The 21,356-nt window shown below is 43.2% G+C and overlaps 1 protein-coding gene and 1 pseudogene across 1 annotated transcript; one reads left to right on the forward strand and one right to left on the reverse strand.

The window, feature by feature from the left end:
• Positions 1-4,839: 4,839 nt before the first annotated feature.
• Positions 4,840-13,046, reverse strand: LOC133914766 (uncharacterized; annotated as a pseudogene).
• Positions 13,047-14,948: 1,902 nt separating this feature from the next.
• On the forward strand, positions 14,949-21,189 carry LOC133916375 (uncharacterized). The gene is made up of 18 exons (XM_062360018.1): positions 14,949-15,305; positions 15,412-15,603; positions 15,698-15,793; positions 15,904-15,956; positions 16,625-16,721; positions 16,883-16,956; positions 17,049-17,154; positions 17,720-17,830; positions 18,021-18,097; positions 18,412-18,478; positions 18,799-18,864; positions 19,402-19,509; positions 19,599-19,729; positions 19,843-19,909; positions 20,030-20,097; positions 20,174-20,267; positions 20,429-20,499; positions 20,596-21,189. Exons 1-18 carry the CDS (start codon positions 15,159-15,161, stop codon positions 20,912-20,914), a joined length of 1,944 nt encoding a protein of 647 aa, XP_062216002.1. The 5' UTR covers positions 14,949-15,158; the 3' UTR covers positions 20,915-21,189.
• The last annotated feature ends 167 nt before the right edge of the window (positions 21,190-21,356 follow it).

The raw sequence follows: 21,356 nt of genomic DNA on the forward strand, positions 1-21,356 counted from the left end.
GTGCCAGAGTGTCTATGATAGGGGCTCGCCACCGGTGGCTCCCGACCTCGGATCAAGCTGAGAGGGGGTCTGGGGCGGTTGGTGGTCGAAACTAGGCCAGCGGCTTGCGAGAGTTGGAAGCATCGTTGGTCAATGGGGAAACACGCAGGGAAGTGTGTATGGGGTTTCGGGATTTTGGCTCAGGATTTTGGGTGTCGGGAGTGTGTATGGGGTGCGGGGAAGTGTTATCCGCGCTCGGCTTGGCCGGTGGGGCATCAACGATGGCTGGCAATGGAGATGGAGCCTAGTGGGCCATGCGTGTGAGCGGCGAGAGTAGGAGGAAGACGATGGAGATGGTGGGCTAGGCTAGTCAGAGGTAGTGTGGTTGGCCAGGCTAGTCAGGAGAGCAGGCCGACTAGACTGGGCCGTCGTGTGGGAAGGACAGAAAAGAAAATGGAGGGAGAGCCAGAGATGGGTTGGGCCAAGAGAGGGAGCTAGGCCGTGTGAAGGAAAAGGAAAGAGAAAGGTAGAAAATGTCAACTATTGAGTCCAAGAAGAGGGAAAAAAGATAAATATTTTGAATTTTGGATTTTTTTTCTCTGAAAATTGGGATGTTACATAGGCTAAGGAGAAACAGGCTGAGTGAAGTCATATTTGTTAAAGATAAGAGAGCTTGATTGGTTGTATCTGTCTGGATAGGCTGAACTGAGTTTCTATTTAGTAGATCAAATCTGAGACCGCATTAGCGGATGCAAGAGTAAAGATTGTGATTGGTTGCTTATATAAAGATGATTTTATGACATTGATAAGTAGGGCCGCCAGCATGAAAGGATGCGAGAGCCTGCATCTGCTGGGCCAGGCTACGGAGTGAAGCTTGAATCTCGAGCTTCACTCTTGTTTCAGGCTGAAGGCGTATATTTGCATCTGCCGGCTCAGACTAGAATAGTAGATAGGGTAACCAAACATGTTTCTCCCTGAGATTATATGCATCCACCAGACTAGTTTGGAGTAGGAGTGGAAACAAGGCAAGCCTAGCCAGACTTGGCTCGATAGAAAAAGCGAGCTGTAATATGGGCTCAAGTCGGGCTTGTTTTAGGCTCGAGCTGACTCGGTTGACTCACGAGCATGGGTCCTCTACTATGGAACCGGCTGAAATTGAGCATGTCCCACTTGTCAAGTGGGGGTAGCTAGGTAGCTCTCCTCCATCGCCTCTAGCGTGTGGTGGCAGCGCTTAGGGGATGCACACTTTGCTAGTGTTGGAGCTCAGGGCCCCTAGTGGTGCGCCTAGAGGAGGCCCACTCGATCGGCAGCGGAGTGTAGGTCCACAGTGGCAGTGGAGGATATAGGGGTTCACACACGTGGGGGCACTCGAAGGAGGTGTACTTGGGCCTCGGCTGGTGTCAGAGCACGAGGTCCCTTGGTGACGGCTACGAAGGATGAAGGGGCGCTTGCAGAATGGCAGCACCTAGAGGTGGTGCACTCGGGCCTCGGTCGGTGTCGGAGCATGGGGCCCGTGGCAGCTACGAATGATGAAGGGGCACGCTATGACAGTGGAGGATGAAGGGCCCTGTGGTGGTGGAGGAGGATGAAGGGGCAGGAGGCAGCGGGCGGGTGGAGAGGCAGCGTCATGGCGGTCGCCGTCACGGCGGTCGCTGTCTCGACGGTGGGAGTCTATTATCTACGTCTATGTGACTTCAAGCAAGGGTGGCGCTGGGCGGTGACTCGAGGAAAGCAAGATCCACTCGAGGGGACTCAGCTCTGGCCTCTGTGACCAAGGCTAGGCCAGCAATCGGGCCAACGAGCTGCTCGTGAGCCAGCTCGTGCTCGGCTCATTAGGCCACCGAGCTAAGGAGACGGCTCGGGCTCGACTCATTTGGCCTTCGAGCTGAGCCAAGCCTTTTCAAACCTGAGTTGGCTCACGAGCCTCGAGCTTTATTTCCAGCCCTGGGTGGAGTAGAGATGGAAATTGGACTCGTGGGTTCAAGTACCCGCTGGTTCTGCACCTGCTGGGTCCGGGTTTGGGTCTAGATTTTTGCCCATGGGTCTGATGGGTCAGTTACCCAAAATGGGTCATGTCAAGCTCGAGTTTTCAGTTTCGCCTGTGGGTGCCCACGGGTCGCCTGAAATCATAGCCCAACTCACCAATCAGGCCAGTGTAGCGAAAATGGCCTCACTAGACCACAATTGTGATTTTGGTGATTAATGACAATATAGTCGATGGGAGTAACATGTTTGTCAAGAATATATGTTAGTAGGTCTCATAGATGCAATACATGAAGAAGCCACCACAGCCGGGACAAAGTTGAACTAAATTAGAGAAGTCCTAGAAAGATTTGCCTCACTGGATGGTCCGATGCTCTGGGTGTTTAAACTCACCAAAGTATATTTGTCAAATGGGAGAGAGGCCTAAAGACCTCACCGGAAGGTCTAGTATTTAAGCAGAGTACTCACCGGAGCAATTCTTGCAGAGAAGGTGTTGTGCTGAAGAAAGAAGGTTAAGCCTCACCGGATAGTCCGGTGATCAGTGGGAGTTGCACCGGAGCATTTCTAGAGAAAAGAAGAGAAGGCTCAACCCACCGAATGGTCCGGTGTTTAGAAGGATGAATGCACCAGAGTATTATTATCAGAGAAGGATGCAGCTGCTGAACATCGAAGGTTCAACCCATCGGATGGTCCAGTGTGGATGGAATGAAAACCAGACAATACACTGGACAATGAACAGTACAAAAAGGCAGAACAAAGTTCAACGCAATGAATGGTCCGATGATGAAGGCCATGTAACACTGGAGCATTATTTTCAGAAAGGGTTGTATTGACTCGGTTGGCTGAAGATAACTCATCGGATAGTCTAGTGATGAAGTGATATGCACCGGATATATACACTAGAGCAATTTACATAGAGAAGGAAGAAATGCTCAGATAGCTTAGGATAACCCACCGTATAGTCCGGTGATAAAGATGAAGTATACACCAGAGTGCTAGGTGTTCACAAAGGTATGTGTGGGGTTCCAACAGCTAGTTTATGAGAGTGTACTCACCAGATGATCCGGTGTTAGTACTTTTGTTCTTACCGGATCATCCGGTATTAACAACTTTTTAGAACCGTTGGGTTAACAGCTAATGCGCGAGTTTGAGGCTATAAATACCCACCCACTCGGCCATTTGAAGGTGCTGGAGTCCAGAGAAGTTTATGTACACCTGTGTAGACATTCAAGCCACTAAAGTGTTTAAAGTGATCATCTAAGGCAATTAAGCACAAGATTAGAGAGTGTTTAGTGCTTATAGGCCTAGAAAGAGTGTTGCTAGGTGATTGCTGCCTAGAGAGTGGATCAATGAGTGATCCAACCTTGTATCAAGTGGTACTCGGCACCTTAGAGTCTTAGTAATTCGCCAGTAAGCTTGTTGACCCTGTGACTTGGTGTGGAGCGACGATAAGACGATTGTGCAGGGATGCGGAGACCCTTGACTTGGTGGCTCAAGCTCTCAAGTGATCACAGCGGCAAGGAATCGGAAGAAATGCTAGTGATGAGCTTTTGTCTTAGTGGCTTGGTGGCTCATGCGGGTGGAGGTCTTGTCTTTGTGACTTGATGGCTTAAGAGTTGTGACCGAATGCCGACCGAGAGTATATCTTTTGTGGAGCTTCAACGTGAACTAAGGGTGACATTCATATTATCGATACTATAGAAAAAAAATTATTGTACCAAATTTACTCTCTTCCTTATTTACGTTTCCGCATTTATATTCTCATAATTTACTTTCTTAGATAGGTTACAAGTGCTTTAATCGGTAGAATAGACACACTATATAAACTAGAGCACATCTAAATAAAATTTAATATAAATTTATCTTATATAATTTTTAAAACCAAAATAATTCTAAACATTCTAATTCACCCACTAGGATATCACCGAATTTTATTTGGTTTCCCACCGTCCTGCCACCCCATGTGGCCTCTTTGTCAGTTAGCTCCCTAACTCCAAGGTCACCGATGGATGTCAGACGGGATTTTGCTCCACTGACTCCGACCTGACATGTTGCCAATCTCTAGGCTAGAGCAAATTTAGCAACAAAAACACGTGGTAGGTGTTCCAGTACACGCAGGGAAGGCGTTATTTGTACAAGAGTTGTTAGCTAGTACTAACTACTATGGAGGATAACGCACGGCAAGACGTGGTCAGCGTTGTTAATACGACGAAGGTAGGTGTCGGCGTGCGCCGTGAGGGGGACATGGTCTCGATTGTCCGAGGGGCATACGCTTCGATCGCGCGTTGACTGATGGTGGATCGGTCTGGTTTGGGACGACGAAGGGACGGGCCGAATCAGATCAGAATGTCAGATGACGTGGTGGGGCAGCTGGAGGCAGAGCGGAGGTGGCGGAAAACTTCCTCGTCCGTCTCCTAGTATGATACCATGTCGTGCTCTTCTTCCTTGACATCACCCCCCCCCCCCTCTGGGCACGATATCATAGTTTTTTTAGAAGGAAAAAACCGAGAGATAACAAAAGGGCTGTAAGTAAAACATGGTGCTTGCCCCCAAAAAACGGAAAACATGTATAACATGGTGTTTCAAAATCTACATGTTCAGTAATGATCCTTACAAAGTTGAAGTTGAAATAAACTGCTGCAAAGTTGTACTAACTGATTATAAACTGCTGCAAAGTAGTAGTACAACTTTGCAGCAGTTCGGGCTGTTCAGCAGGGTGAAAAAATAGCCCTCGTTCAAACAGAGCAGTTCAGCACGAACCTACTTGTGCTTGTCCAAAGGTGATTAGAGAACTAGGAGCAGGAAATAAGAACAAGAGACGTTCTTACTTTCTTGCGATCACAAACATGCGAGTAGAAAGAAATACTTGATTGGATGTATAATAATGCAAACGTACGCACCGTTTACATCACAAATTTACACAGAAGATGATGAAATTGATAATAGTACAAATTTTACTCACATGACAAACATACTAATGGTATGATCAGGATCAATTAGAAATAGAGCTAGTCATGTAGACAAGAATCACCCACATCAGGACGCCATGTTCAACTTTTTGCAACCAATATATATTGCTGATGATCGTCCGGATGATATTCTTGACTGGTTTCTGGAAGTTCTCCAATCAAACAGGGGGTATATGGAAATGACTCATACGCACCTGCTGCATACGTATAATTGTAATCTTTTGGGCGTAATTTGCCTAAGTACTAAACCTTAGAGGTGTTCAAATGATAGGTTATTCCGGTAAATGATACCTTAAAGAAGACAACCTCTTTGTAAGGGTGAAATCCGAGGAAGTAAGTGTACTCGTATCTCTCCTCATTCATATCTTTGTTATCGACAACATTATCGTTATCGGAGTCCCATTCAAAATTCTCTTTTGGAAGCATTTCGTCGTTGTCGTCCTCATCTTTGTTGTCATCCTCTAAGATCCAAGGTCCATCAATTCGTTCATGATAGCTCATGCGTATCGCAGGCCACAAAGCAGAGCGCTCAATGTCAATACGATGTTTCAACGCCAAGTAGTTTATGTGGCCACATGATTCATTGAGGGTCCATACCCGAAGTAAGTAATTATCCTGAATTGTGGCAAAGTACACCCCTTTTTCCGACCTCCCAAGAAAAGGCCGTGCTTGTTTACCCTCTTCAATGTCTATTGGTGTTTTAATCACTTGGTACTTACCGTTTGTTAAGGACAACCTGCAAAATGTACAACATTCAGCAGAAATGTAGATAAATCAAGCAGGGGTAGAGTCTTTCGAAAGATACATTAATACTATGCTTATTTAGAATATGGAGATTGATGCCGCCAGAAAACGAGAGAGAAAACCTAAATATGGTGACAAACATTGCAAGTAGTAGCTATAGAATTCTTAGTTAAGAATATGTAGCCATTTAGTAATAGACTATGTGATAGATAATTTATATTTATTTCATTTTTTTTAACTTTTAGCTATAAGCTGAAATAATATAATAATATAGTATAGCTATATGCATCCCACAATATAAAAGATGAAAAAAAATTTATGACATCAACAAACAGAAAGGAAACGTACAACATAATGCGAGAATGGACAGTGGCAAAGGAGCTAGTTTGTACCTCATTATAAAAGCACCACGACAGTCACCACGACAGTGTACGTAAAGTGCTCCCTGCCAGTATACGCTGTATCGCCAGCGCGGCCCCCAATACACCGGTCGCAACGAATCCAATCGCACATCCTCGACTGTCCCCGCAGACTCTCCTTCCCGGACAAACGACCTCCCCTCCCAACGCCCTGTACTCGACGAGAACACATGGAGTGTGCACCGCGATGGTGGCCATTCCATCAAACGATACGGGTCCTCAGGCTCGTCCTCTATCCGGCTCGACGATGGCGCTGTTCTTGCTGGGAAGAAGCCTTCATCGACGGACTGTGCCGACGATGCTTCCGCCGATTCGTCTCTATACTCATCGTCTGTATCTTTGGCGCTTGGTGTGTCACCCGGTGACGAGAAGATCGAGCTCAGGTTGAATGTTGTCGGTGGATGTTCTTTCTTTTTGCGAGGACGAATTGGTCGAGCATCTCTTTTCGCGAGAGCGAGGGCCTCGGCTTCTCAGGAACGCGAGGGACCAAGAACACCTCGTAATGCGGCGACACGGCAGGGTCAAACGCAAGGTACGCGAGGTAGTCCAATCCATCCACGCGAGGGGGCAGGCGTTCCCACCGTCGCGTTGCAGGGTTGACCACGTAGAGCTCTCTGGCGCCCCCGTAGAGCAGGAGGCCGTTGCAGTGGTCGAGGATGGGCCTGAAACCCGTGCTGTACCCGGGCAAGAAGTCGAGGTTACCGTCGATCCGCGGGCGCGCCGGCGAGGGGCGTGCGAAGAAGCGCGAGCGCCGGTAGTCGATGTAGTTGACGAAGACGCGGATCCGAAACTCAAGACCTCAAATCTGATCCGGTCTCGAAATGATTAGCGGGTGTAAAACAAGCCTCAGTCCCGTCGGGGACCCGAGACCCAACAGGGGACCTGAAACCCAATGTGCAATGAGATCTCTGATCTGACCCAAGGAATCTGTTGGATCGTAGCATGAACTCTGTAAGAATCAAAGGAGGGAGGGGGAGGGGCACGCATCGACGCATGAGAAGAGGAGCATGTTGAGCTAGCAGGCGATGGCGCGATGGACGTCAGCGCCTCGCCCTAGAGCACCCTCCCTTGCCATTGCAGAGGTGCCACACCTGAGGGAGTCGAAGTGACGGACGAGGCCAGATGGCAGACGCGCCACCACGTAATGGGTCGATCCGCCAATGGGGGTGACCGGGTGAGGTAGGGCACCAAGGGCCGAGCAAGGGAGAACGATAAGGGATGCACCGCCGCCTAGGGTTCCTCAATCGTGACTTGTGAGCGGAGACTGGGGGTCTATGGTTGAGGTTCATGAGTAGGGAGGCGACAAACGAGTAAGGCTGTGAGTAATGGGCCGTCAGGGTAATGGACTAATGGACCTTAGATTTCGAGACCAATGGGGCACCCACGGGTGTAAATAGCAACCTAAACCCTACCCGGATCGGGTGGCTAACCTGATAACCTTTGGGGATCCGATCCAACCCACTCCCACCCTATCTCGACCAGTTGTTCTCATTTGAGTTTCGAAAAATACAATGCGCCTCTTGATCACCATGTCGCGCTCAAGCTTGCCTTGGTATACCCTGCATGAACTGTATGCAATTGGGGATAACTCTGAAATACCAGTTCAAGCTATTCCACGAGGCCAGTTCCGTATCCCTTTTCGAAGATATCTCTTGTCGTGATCGGCAGCTACAACTGCAGGAAATGTTGTGATTAATTTTTTTTTTTTTTGGCAGTGGTCCTCAACTCATTTATACATGGTTTGTTCTCTCTATAAGAAGCTGCAATTAGGTCCTGACCTTACTCATTGGGAAATGTGTTAAAGCTTATAAATACATGTACACATCAAAATCTTCGTATGGCCATTGGGCCTGGATTTAGTGCTTGTCAGGGATAATTTAGCTAGAATTGATCAGGTAGAAACCTCTAACCATCAGTTCTTCTCATGTCCAGTGGCCATTGGAAAATGTTGCAAGTTGTTTCGGATGTCTGACAAAACAAGATCCTTGCTTGAATTCTTAACTTGCGCTCAAAATCTCATTGCTGATCAGGAGGAGATGCATCTGATAGGAATCCGTGTGCTGTGTTGGGCTTTGTGCATCTGATGGACTCTGAACTATATATTGTTCTTCCACTTTCTAGTACTTGTTTTTTTATTGGATTTGCGACGCTCAATTTTTGCAGCAATCCTTAGTATCTTTTTTAAGAAGAGATCCTTAGTAATTAGGGGCAAAGTGTGAGTATTTCATTGTTTTAAGTACGTTTGCAATGGCATTTTGGGATTGGTATGCCTTTAGTTGGTTCTCGGGATATGCTCCAAATTTAGAACTGATATTGAACTCACTATCTGACATGTTGGTCACTTGCTATCGATCTCTCATCAGTCCGCTGCCTTGGCCAAATGTGTAGTGGCAAGGCTGGACATACTCCTCGATTTGCATCCTAGATTGGAGGTAAATTCAAATATGACATGATATCTAGATCTATCAATTTGTTGATGATAGCGCTTGTACTCTGAAAAGTGGAAATATCTTTTTGCACACAGCTAGAAAAGTGGGCCCCATTCCTCTCTCAAAAAAAAAAAAAAAAAGTGGGCCTCCATTTCAGATCAAATCTAACCTCGTCCAAAGATTAAAGAGCATGAAGGAAGGAATAAGAAACATGCAAAAACTTTCATGCATTTACAAGCTACAACTTCGAAAGTTACAACTGTACCAGAAGAAGGAATATTTTATTCAAATGGATAATCATACAAGCATACAAACTGTTTACATGACAAACTAACTCAGAAGATGATGATATGGGTAGTAGCAATATTCGCATGATAAACTTACTGATAAGATGACCAGGAGCATTTACAAATAGAAAGCGGTCATGAAATTATCAAACATTGGGACACCATTTGATCCAGTGCTCAACTGTTTGCAACCTATATGTATTGCTGATCGTCTGGATGAATTTCTCGACTGGTTTCTGGAAGCTCTCCAATCACGCAGGGGGTATATGGAAATTGTTCATATACACCTGCTGCATGTGTATAGTAGTAATCGTTTGGGCGAAATTTGCCCAAGTATTGAACTTTTGGATTATTCAAATGGTAGGCTATTCCCGTAAATGATGCCATCAAGAAGACGATCTCTTTGTAAGGGTGAAACCCAAGGGAGTCAATGTGTGCATAGTGCACCTCGTCGCCATCTGCATCCAAAATATTATCTTCATCGGAGTCCCATTCAAATTATCTTTTGGTAGCATCTTGTTATTATCCTTATCATCATCGTCATCCTCTAAGATCCAAGGACCATCAATTCGTTCATGATAGTTTGAGTATACCGCTACCCGCGAGACATAGGGGCAAGGTCAATATGGTGCTTCAACAACCATTCTATCTAGTCATTCGATTCATTCGAAATTGACAGTTTTTTTTAGAAAAGAGATTTTACTCGACTTTTATTGAAAACCAATAAAGAGTCATACAACAGACAACTACGAAAGAAAAGAAAAAACGAGCTGAGGAGACCAGCTAATGATTCAATTGACCAAGACAAAGATCATATAGACCAACAGCTCACCCATGAGCAAAAGCAACAATAGGAACTACACCAAAAAAACACCTAGCTAGCCGGTCATAAGAGGAAAGTCTAAAGCTCCACCACTTTTGACATGAGCTATTGATTCATCTCAAAGGATGAGATCCACCGAAGGATATTAGACACAGAAGCATCCAGACCATCCTTTCATCCATTTTAAGCAGGATCTTCTATTTCTGCAAATATGAAATTCCAAAAAAAAGTGCATCAATGGAAAGCGCAGAAAATTTCCTTTCTATCGCCATCTTATTACAAGCCCTCCAAATAGCCCATGCTAGACTGGCAAAAAGAAAGACACCCAATTTTTACGAGCCTTTAAAATTCAAACTAAGCCAATAAGATAAAAGGTCCTCCATAGACTTTGGCTAGGTCGGCCAACCAAAACACTCCATAAGACAACACACAAAACGGGCTAACGGACACCTAAATAAAATATGGTCAGTTGTTTTAACATGCCCACATAAGCAACAATGCTCACTTCCTTTCCAACCCCTTTTTTCATAGCAGCAGCAGATTGCACTCAATCATGTGAAGCCTGTCAAAGAAAAATCTTAATCTTCAAAGGCAGTTTGCTCTCCCAAATCTTACTGATAATGCCTCCAAAAGTGATAAACTTGTAAAGAGATCTGGTTGAAATTTTTTTAGAACTATCTAAAGCCTAGAACACCTCATCTTCATTGTCATTCAAGGTCACTTCTTGAAGCTTCCCATACAACTCTTGAGCTTTCCTTGTTTAAACTGATTTAAAGTTCTTCTAAATTCAATCTTCCAATTATTATTCATGACACAATCCTCCACAAGCGCATCTGGATCACCACTGAGTTTAAACAGCTCAGGATATTGGATATGAATAGGAGCATCACCAAGCCAAGTATCTTTTCAGAAGACAACCTTGTCCCCCATATTAACCTTGTAATAAGCCTCCCACTTAAATATATGTTTAACCTTATATAAACCTTGCTAGAATTGAGAAGTCTCTCTTCTTGGAGTTGAAAAACCGACCATCAGGCATATATTTGGCTCTAAGGATGTTACACTAAGTCTCCTCACTATTCTTAATAATCTTCCAAATCCACCTCACCAATAAATACTTATTCAAAGCCTGAGTATTTGCATTACCTAGACCCCCAAACTCTTTAGGTCTACACATTGCCTCCCATTTAACCATATAGCATTTAAATTTATCTTTAGCACCATGCCAGAAGAAATTAGCCTTGATAGAATCCATATTGCCATGCACCCCTACTGGTAGAAGATAGAAGCTCATAGTATAAGTGGGAAGACTACTCAAACATGAATTGGTCATGATTAATTTTCCCCCAGAAGACATATGTTTGCCCTTCCAATGGGCCAGCCTCTTGTACATCTTGAGGTTCAGATAGTAAAAAGCACTCACACCAAGATGATGATTTGAAATAGGAATGCCTAGATAGCTGAGAGGAAGCACTCACAACTTACAATTCAGCATGTTAACAATATTTCCCTTTCTCTCCTGATCAAACCCAAAAACAAACACCTCGCTTTTATGAAAATTGATTTTGAGACCAGAAAGCCACTCAAAACAATATAAGATCAACTTCAAGTTCAAGATGGACCGATCACTCCCATCAACCATGATGATAGTATCATCAGCATACTGAATATGTGACACACCCCTTGGAATCAAATGGTTCACCACCTCAGAGATTAACCTTTTATCAATAGCCTTATTAATAAGTTCCCCTAGAATGCTAGCCACCAGATTGAAAAGAATTAGGGATAATAGATCCTCTTGTCTCAATCCTTGATAGGTCATAAAATAAGAACTTCTCTGACCATTTATATTTATGCGGACCTGGCCTCCTTTGATAGATCCAAAGTGCAAGGAAACCTTTTCTCTTCAAAACTTCCTACAAAAAGTTCTATTTTACTTTATCATATGCCTTCTCAAAATCGATTTTCATAATGACAGCTTGTCTTCTGCTATGCTTGAGTTCATGTAAAACCTCATGAAGAATCACAACTCCTTCCAAAATGTTTCTTCATTTAATAAAAGCAGTTTACTCTTTTTTGATAATTTGATTAGCCAAATGACTAATTCTGTTTGTCATCAACCTGGTAAACATTTTGTAATCAACATTTAGCAAACAAATAGACTTGAACTGCTTGATGTTAGTTGCATCCTTAACCTGAGGAAGCGAAGTGATCACCCTATAGTTTAATCTTCTAAAATCAAGAACACCTTTGTGAAAATCCCTCACCATATCCATGGTATCACTTTTTATTACATCCCAAAAATTTCTGAAGAAAGAGAACCCAAAATTATTTGGGCCAAGAGCAGTATCTAACTTCATGTTAAACACCACCTTTTTCATCTCACCTTCAGTAATCACTCTGATCAGAATGTCCCCATCAAGGTCCTGAATCCTTTGCCCCATGTTCAAAAAGTTTCCTCATATGAATTAGATCCTTATCATTGGAACAAAATAGATTTTTATAGAAACTCACAACACATTTTTCCAAATCACCTTGCTCTGAAATCAACCCATTCTCAGTTTCCAAAGTGAAAATAGAATACTTTCTTCTTTTACCATTAGCACATCGATGAAAAACCCAGTATTATTATCTCCCTACAAGATCTAATCTTGGCCACCCCTCTGCTACTAGTATATCTCATCCATGAAGTATAAATGTTCCATTTCTTCTTCCAATTTATATCTAAGGCCCCAATCAACAGCCATAAGACCATCATGTTTTGCTCTTTGTTCAAGCTCACTCAACTGCACAATATTTTCTTTTATCCTTTTTTTTTTTGGCTATCACCAATATGTGCTAACTACCACCCTATGAGAAAATTGTCTAGCTTTAGACAGGCACCCATGCCATTTGTCCAAGGAGTAAATTTGATCTAGCACTCTTTCCTTCTACTCTCCCCTATTTTGAATCAAATTCTATCTGAAACCCTCCTGCAACAACCACTGTTTCTCAAAAAAGAAATACTTTGGCCTAAACCTATGCTTATCTCCCAAGTCCAACACAATATGAGTGTGATCTGAACCAACTCTGGTCAGACTGTTTATAATACTAAAAGGGTATTTGGATTCCCAATCACTAGATACTAGCACTCTATCCAAATTTACCATAACCAAGTTTTTCTGCTTATTAGTCCAAGTGAACCTCCCCCCTTTCCTTCTCAGCTCACTAAGATGATTAAGATCAATGAAACCATTGAACAAATTAACAAGTCTTAGGTTGATATTACCTGTATTAATATCCTCCTTGGATCTAATCAGGTTAAAATCACCTCCAAAAACAAGAGGAAGTAACTCCTTGTCACAAATCCCCTGCAACTCGTTGATAAACTCATTTGATAAATCATTATTAGCAGACCCATATACTGTAACCATACCCCATTTAAAATTGGATCTTCTACCTCTCAAGATCACCTTGATACAAAACTCTCCCACCCAATGATCTTCCACTTCAAGAGCATCTCCCTTGATGCCCACAAGAATACCCCCAGAGAGCCCCCTAGGAGTAGCTAGACCCAGAAAAATTCCATATTACCAACTAGCTGAGATAACTCGGGAGGGTCACCGGAGTTGAGCTCCGATGGTCGGACTACAGCGGGGAGCAGTGGAGCATGATACTTGGGCGTCAGGGAGTTCGTTTGATGAGCACGTCGATGTCAGAGGGTGGTGGAGTGGCCTGGCAATGGCGAGCTTCAACGACACAGCTTCAGCGATGGCTAAAGCTTTGTGCGGTGGCCAGGCTTCAATGGGAAACGATGGGAGATGATGAGGTGTGGCGGGGGAACATGGGCATAGGCTTGAATGGCGTCGGGGTTGTGCGGAGAGGCTCGGCGATGGTGGAGGTGCTCGGCGGAGTTTGGCGGCGGCTCGAAAGCTCACGGATGGATGAAATCCAGCAGGATTTGAGGGTGTGGGTGCGATGAGGTAAAAGGAGGTTTGACTGGGGTTTGATTTGTGTTATATAGCTAGGGGGAGGAACGGTTGCGGAGACGAGGGTGAAATCGTGGCGGCGGTTTCGGGCGGAGAGGGCGAGCGAGAGGTTGGGCATAATGGAGGCGGTTGGCGCGGAGAGAGCAGTCATCACAACAGCGGCCCGCCAGGACTTGCAGACGCTACGAGGGTGCACGGAGGGAGCCGGCGGAGGATGGCCACGAGCGTGTCGTCTAGTAACGGCAGCTTCATCGCCACATCCTCCATGGATGCATGGTCCTTGTGCAGATTGGGCACAAATCAACGAACACCGACACTGAGCGGCCTAGCGGGGTGTGTGGGAATGGGAGGAGAAGGGCTTATTCGGCTGCCAATATGTAGGGCAGATAAGGGGTGATTGAATGCGGGTATAAATACATATTGGCTCTATGGATGTGTATAATTTTAGAGAGAAATGTGTTTGGTTGCTTGTATGTACTGTCCCAGTCTGACTCGATGGATGGAAATGTATACCCGTAATCTGGTCCGATAAATGCAGCCTACTGCATTCGCTCATACAGACAGGCCCACTATTGATGTCACAAAATCACATATGTACAAGCAACTAATCAAACTCTCAGCTCTTATATCTGCTCATACGAGCTCAGATTTAGTCAACCAAATAGAAACTCAGCTCAGTCTGTTCAGATAGATATAACTAACAAAATATTTTTTTAATAAATATAACTCAACTCAACCTGCTTAGCATATACAAGCAAACAATCATACCCCAAAAGGTCGATAGTGGATTGGTACTCAAACTCAAACCAAGCCTACATTGCTGATGCATTTACATGCTGCCCAGCTGGGCATAGCTGGACTGAAAATGGGATCAAATTGGGCAGCCACGACCACGACACGGCAACATTTTCAACCCAAAAAATCCTGAGAAATTCAACCAACACAACCAAAGTGGGGTTACGGCGGCTTTGTCGATCTCCAAGCTCTACATCTTTGATTTTCAATAGATGATGTGAGTACGTACGTGCGTCTACGAGTTGTACTGATATTTCTAAATAAAATTTAGGATGCTATATTGCGCATAAAGAGATGTCAATAAGCGTGTAATATGATTGGATAGAACATATATTGTTGATTCTATATCCTTATCTAAATAGTCATCATCTATTCCTAATATGAACTTTAAAACGGTGAACAAAATCTACTAAACACTAATCATATATGTCAAATAATTAACATACAGTTTATTTTTCTATTTGAACGAAATTCACTACTTTGAGATAGGGATAGATGGCGGTTATCTGGGCAGTGCTGCAGGACAGGCATTATAATTTTTTCCCAAAATCCCGAGATATTCGAGTCAACCGCAAGAGGGAGGGGCGGGCGGGCGCGCGCATTCGTCGGCCGCGCGGCGCCACCAGGAAGCATCCCCCGCATCGGCGCATTTCCTCCGGTCCCGTCCTTGCCTACCGTGCCCGAGACGCTCTCCGCCATTTCGTATCGAGTTTGAGGTGAAGGAGGAGAAAGGGGGAGGCCGACCGGAGACCGGCGCGAGTGATGTCGTGGCTCCGCAGCGCGGTGCACCGCGCGGTGGAGGCGAGCGGCGGCCGCAGCTCCCTCCTCACCCGCACCGTCCGCACTTCCCTCGACACCGTCGTCCACCACGCTGGCCAGGCCGTCGCGGGTGGCGCCAGGTTCATCATCGTACGGACCGACGCCCGCGCCGCGCTCGTCAATGGCCTCCGCCTCTCGTCGTGGCCTTGTCGGTTCCCGGCGATCGTTGTGATTTTGGTTTGCACTTGTTCCGCAGGGGAATCGGAACTACAAGAGCGCGAAGGTGACGGCTAAGAGGCTGGAGGAGGCGGCGCTCTCCTACAAGGGGGAGGAGCGGGCGCAGCTGCTGCGCCGGTGGCTCGTCGCGCTCAAGGAGACCCAGCGCGCGGCCTCGGCGATGCGGGAGCCGCAACGCGTGGACGATCCGAATCAAACCGCGCCCCTGTTGGTGAGCATCCCTGGCTGCTGATTTAGTTTAGTTAAGTTTCTGGATTGCATTGTGTGATCTTGAGGCGCCGGTGCGGTGCGCGTGCGCATTGCAGGATCTGTACGTGGATTACGAGAGCGGGGCAGAGCCAATGAACTTTCTCCACGTCTTCCTCTACAGCCAAGCGCTTGAGTGTGTTGTTCTCTCCATGGTAGGTTGGGTTTGTGATTGTGCAATTTGGTTCTGCAAATGTCTCGTTGCCACCTTGTCGGTACCATTGTTTAATAATTCGAAACAAGTGACTCATCCTCCGTGGATCAGATTCTGGAAGCCCCAACTGAAGAAGAAGTTTCGCTGCTCTCGGAAATTTTCGGGCAAGTTATTCAACCATTGGATGTCTAGATACTTGTTACATTTCCCAATTTTGATGATTTTAGGACTTGAGGGAAGATCATGATTTTTTCCACTCATATACGATCATGACTGCTCCTCACATAACGAGTATCGTGCTCAGTGTGATCCAAAAGGGCTGCGTACTACCTGATCACAAGCTCAATGTATAGGGTACCATCTACACATGCCCTCAAAGGACCTGGTGCTGGTGGGTGGTGGCTAGCGTTATCATCATTATATTATATAACGGAATATGCTCCTTATGCTTTATTTGGTCCGTTTCCATGCTGTTATGAATTAGATTGGCACAAATCTTAAAGATTTTATCACTAGATCAATATACTTGATTGGTAATTCACTCCTGTATGAATATCAGTATATCACAAAAGAACATTCCTATTAACCGAATTAAGTACCATATCTATTTTTAATAGATCGTAATAATATTTTAAATTGGCTTAAATGCAAATTCTCCCTGTTTCCTGCCTCTCTGGTAGTCATTGGCAGGATAAATTGGTTTGTTTGTTCCCCCAAAATCTCCTATCTCTGCAGTTCATTTGGCACATTAATATAATAGTTTGTCCCCTTTAATTTTTACGAACTTACCTCCATGCAAACAACACATAATGCTCTAGTTCTTCATTTACAGAATGTGCCTTTCTGGAGGGAAGGATGTGCACAATGCAATCCTGAGTAGTATAAAGGACTTGGCAAAGTTATTTTCAAGTTATCGTGATGAAGTATTGGTATTGATTTCCTTTTTGTTCTAATTCTCGGTATTAAACCATACATTCATATATAAAACTACTCATTGTAGAATCTCTTAGATCCATACTCTTTGTAGCTACCTTACGCACATAACATGCATCATGTATGATATCTACTTTTATGTTTTATTCCTTTGTAGGCAAAACGCGATGAGCTGCTTCAGTTTGCTCAGGGTGCTATCTCAGGGTTAAAGATAAATGCTGACATTGCAAGGTTCTCTCTTTCTTTGGGGAGGGGGTGTTTGTAGTCCCGCATATGCATGTTCATGTTTACATGCTCCAAAACTTATATTTTCTCAATTCCAGATTAGATGATGAAATCATGCAGTTACAACAACAGATAAATGCAATGGATGTGCATCGAGCTACTTCAACCAGCAACCATAATAAAGCATCTCAAACGGTCACTGAGGTAGGCCTAAATTTAGAGTTATTCAATTTTGTACAACTGTGGGTTATCCTTCCCTTAAAGAAAAAGGGGGGCTAATGTTGTCATGTGATCTATTTGTAATATGGACTTGTTTTTGCTAGATTGAAGGTAGATAGCATGACAATGAAAAACTGTGTCAATGATTTGTTTAAAACAAAATTTTAGAAAAGTACTCATTGTGCAAATGCACGAAACATTTATGGAAGCGTACATCAAGTCTTTTATGTCTGCTGAACCATGGCTGTACAAATTTTTTTGTTAGAAATTTTTTCCAACTGACAGATAGAATTTTAAGCACCTCCTAGTCCATATTTGAAATATACCACGTGTTCAATGCTCTCTGAAGGGAAACATTTTTTCTTTTTTAAAAATGCATTCATAAATCTTTTTTCTTGTCTATTCCTTATGCATTGCCTTCATGCCTTGAGTAGTTGACCGAGGTTATTTGTTCCATCCCGTTCCAGTATTGTTCAACTTACTATTCCTCGTTGTTAATTATAGTTAGTATTAAGTAGATTCAGTTGTGTATCTACGATACTATTTGCAGGGTTTCAAAAATGCAGTTGCTGAGGTTCGTCTTTGCTCTAGAATGGAAGAACTTGTATTGAAGAAGAAATCAATATATCCTGGCGACTCATTGGAGACTCATTTTGAGAAGGCATGATACTCCCATTATTTTTAAGTTGATTTGACTTTATATTTTTGCTGCACAGTTCTTCACTCTGGAACTTAAATTTAACATAGTGGAACAATCTAAATCTTATCTGTATGCTAAAACATTTCTCATTCATCCCTTTTTAACTGGTACATGTTTGGTACCTCAATGTCCATTTCCTAAAACGTTGCAGGTCGATAAACTGAAGGTTTTGTCTGAATCTCTTGCAAATTCATCTGCAAAAGCAGAAAAGCGTATCATGGAAAATAGGTTTCTATCTTGAGCATTCTTTGAGCTGTGTATTTACTTTCAGCAACTTAGCATATTTTCCCTTGCCAGAACGTGAATGAATTTAGAAGAAATTCTGACTAATCTAGTGGGTGATTGTTTCCATAGCTTGATGTGATATGCAAATTACTAGGTAGGTAAGTTCAGGCTACAACCAATTTTGCACACGCTTGCATAATTATATGCTAATTGAGGTGCATTTGTCACGTTCTTCCTTAATTACTGTATTAAAATGTTTTTTATTATCATTTAAGAGCCACATGATTTATTTGGTACCAAAATGTTTTACAATGCAGGCTACAAAAGGAAGAATCTCTTATCTTCCGAGTTACCAAAACAAATGAAGTTAGTGGTACAGAAAAGGTATTTTTGTTGTGCTACTAGCTTGTGACTAAATCATCTGTAAACCACCATAGTATTTTCTTAGCTAGATAATTATGTCAACAAGCTAAACAGGAATTTAATCTGCGTCCATATTGATAGAAGAAAAGCTCCCCATAATTCCCCAAAGCAACAAAAGTAACATATTGACTTCAAATATTATATCCGCCAGACTAGTTGCCAAAGGATAAACAGAGCATGATATCTAAGCTGTTTTGTCTTCCAATCCTTGGTCTATGTAATTGGCTTATGCTTCTGTGATCTGTCTGGTTGATGCTGAATAAATAATTCTTTTGTAAAAGGAATTAGTTGCTGAGATCTCTGGACTTGAGAAGCAAAGGGATCAACTTGAGGCAGAACTAAAGAAGGTATTGTTGTCCTTTCTATTTCCACCTTCCTGAAGATCTGTTGTTCATCTTCCATTTCTTCCAATCTATTTCATGTAATGGAAAACTGCTGGGAATTTCTTGCTAAAGTTTGGGGCTCAATAACATATAATTCTCATTTCAGTTCCGAGAGATAGAACTAATAAATTATGCAGTGAGCATTCATGTTATTTTATATAGTAGAGATAAAACAAATTGTGCTTTGATACTCCATGAATTCGTAATGACTGTTAATTTATGATAAGGCATCATAAGTGGTTCCTCAAGATGTAAATACAAGCTATGAATATATAATGTAGCTCTAAATTATGACCTGTTGATGTGATCTTAGTATCTCAGAAATGTAATTATTGTCCTGCATTTAAATATATTTTATGTTAGAATGAGCTGCTTTTTTGGGTGGAGCGGTCTATGAAAATATGACTTACAGTTTCAGAACTAGATGAATACGTTTATATAGAGGCTATAATAACACGAGAAGCTTGCCTGTTAAGAGTGATTCTGAAACTCAGATTACAGGTGAATACTAAATTAAACGCGGCTACTGTGAAGCTTAAAAAAACTCGAGAGGAGCGAGACCAATTTGATGAAGCCAGCAATCAGATTGTGTTACACCTGAAAACTAAGGTAAACTTTGATTTTTTCTAGTTTGAGAAATACTTTCTGGAAGCACAGTTTTCACTTGTTCTTTGTTTTATGCTATATCCTTACCCCAGGAAGATGAACTTTCAAGATCCATTGCTTCATGCAAAGTAGAAGCAAGCACTGTTAGTGCGTGGATCAACTTTTTAGAGGATACATGGAAATTGCAGTCTTTATTTGAAGAGCTAAAAGAAAAGCAGGCCAAGTATGTAGGCTCTCTCACTGAAAAATACCTTGTGATGATCCTTCTCAGAAATTGTACCCACCAATATTTGCTAATATATGTTTCCTGTTGCTTTGAATTTTTGTGGACCGCAGTGATGAATTGGATAGATGTGGAGTCTGCTTTGCGAAATTGATTAAGCATCATGTTTCTGCATGCATGGTACTTCATTTGACTTCTACTTTCTGAAGAAACGATATGCTATGAAGAAGGGCCTTTTGTTTACTAGCTTTTGCCCATCCTTGTTTGTTTCTCTACTGATTGTTCCTTTTGGAGTTCTAGGAAGAGCTGAGCAGTTCTGTCGATCATATCAAAACGCTTGTTGATAACTTAAAAATATTCAGTGACAGGTATATTTCTCATTTGTCAGTCTAATTCCCTCAATGAATCTTCCCTGTGGCTAAATGCTTTTCGCTGCATCACCAGATCGGTGTCAGCAGAGGATGGTGATAATGCTTCGTCTAAGCAATCAAACCCTCGTAAATACCTTGAGCAAGAATACCTGGAAACTGAGAAAAAGGTCATTGGTTGATAATTCTTTACCCTGCTTGCTGAAATTAAACCTGCATAGCTAATAGAAGAGTACAAGAATTCAAGTTCTAGCCAGCATCAGGGAACCCTGATTCCGAAAAGGTTTTAGTGAAAGTTCTAACTCTGCAATGCCTTTTTCATCTATTTCAGGTTGTAGCCGCATTCAGTTTGGTTGACAGTATCAGAGCATTATTTTGTTCTAATCAAGACTGTGAAACGAGGTAGGTTCTCTTCAAGATCTCTTTCTCTGCTATCTATCTAGGCTACATACTTTGCAGTCTGTAACAATGCCAGAGCTGTGCCTATTGTTTGCTCAGGAGAGATGATCCCGAGGTCAAAAGTCTATTTGCCACAGTTGACAAGCTGCGCGTTGAGTTTGAATCTGTGCCACGCCCAGTACTGCAAATCGAGATCAACGAACAGGAAGAGAAAACAAGACGATCCCGTTCCTTCAAGGCATCTGCCTCACCAAGCCATTCAAGAAGCGATTCCCCGATCGCGGCTCAGCTCAGGACACGGCTACCATCAGAGTCTGATTCAGAAATGGCGAAATTCGACCAAGATTACAAGGCTGACGAGATCAGTGGGTGGGAATTTGATGACCTTGAAGATGAGACAAGATCTGGCTTCCAATAATCCGTGTAGGGTGGGAAATGAAACTCATACCAGCAGTAGTCGATGTAAAATCACTAGCACAAAAGCCTGAGAAATGTATAGCAGTCTAGCAGAGCAGTGTACAATATAACCGTCGTTTCTGTTCAGTTTATTTTTTTCTGTCACGCCCTGTGAATGTTGTCGTCTGCAATCTGCACATATGACTAGTATAAGTGAAAACCAACTACGTGTATATGCAAACAATTTTCTTGGGTACTATGCCATGGTGACATTGTAAAAGTCAACCTCTTCTTTTATCCGTCTGCATCCTCATCCTTTTTTTGCCTTTGTTCTTTTCTTCAGCTTTAATTGACAGCAGAAAGATCAAAGACGCTAAAAGAGGGCAAGGGAACAAAAGAAGTTCTAAATCCTTTCTGTGCACAAAGTCGTTGCCATAGCTTTGTCAACCTCTACTTGTCAATTT

The sequence above is a fragment of the Phragmites australis genome, chromosome 4 (genome assembly GCF_958298935.1).
Source record: "Phragmites australis chromosome 4, lpPhrAust1.1, whole genome shotgun sequence".
In the NCBI taxonomy this organism is placed as follows: Eukaryota; Viridiplantae; Streptophyta; class Magnoliopsida; order Poales; family Poaceae; genus Phragmites; species Phragmites australis.

What these genes read in the sequence shown, in the direction of transcription:
- LOC133916375 (XM_062360018.1), top strand. Translation starts at nt 15,159, where the DNA reads ATGTCGTGGCTCCGCAGCGCGGTGCACCGCGCGGTGGAGGCGAGCGGC. An exon ending in GTTATCGTGATGAAGTATTG is followed by an intron (nt 16,722 to 16,882) that starts GTATTGATTTCC and finishes ATTCCTTTGTAG; the next exon opens with GCAAAACGCGATGAGCTGCT. An exon ending in TGGAGACTCATTTTGAGAAG is followed by an intron (nt 17,831 to 18,020) that starts GCATGATACTCC and finishes AAAACGTTGCAG; the next exon opens with GTCGATAAACTGAAGGTTTT.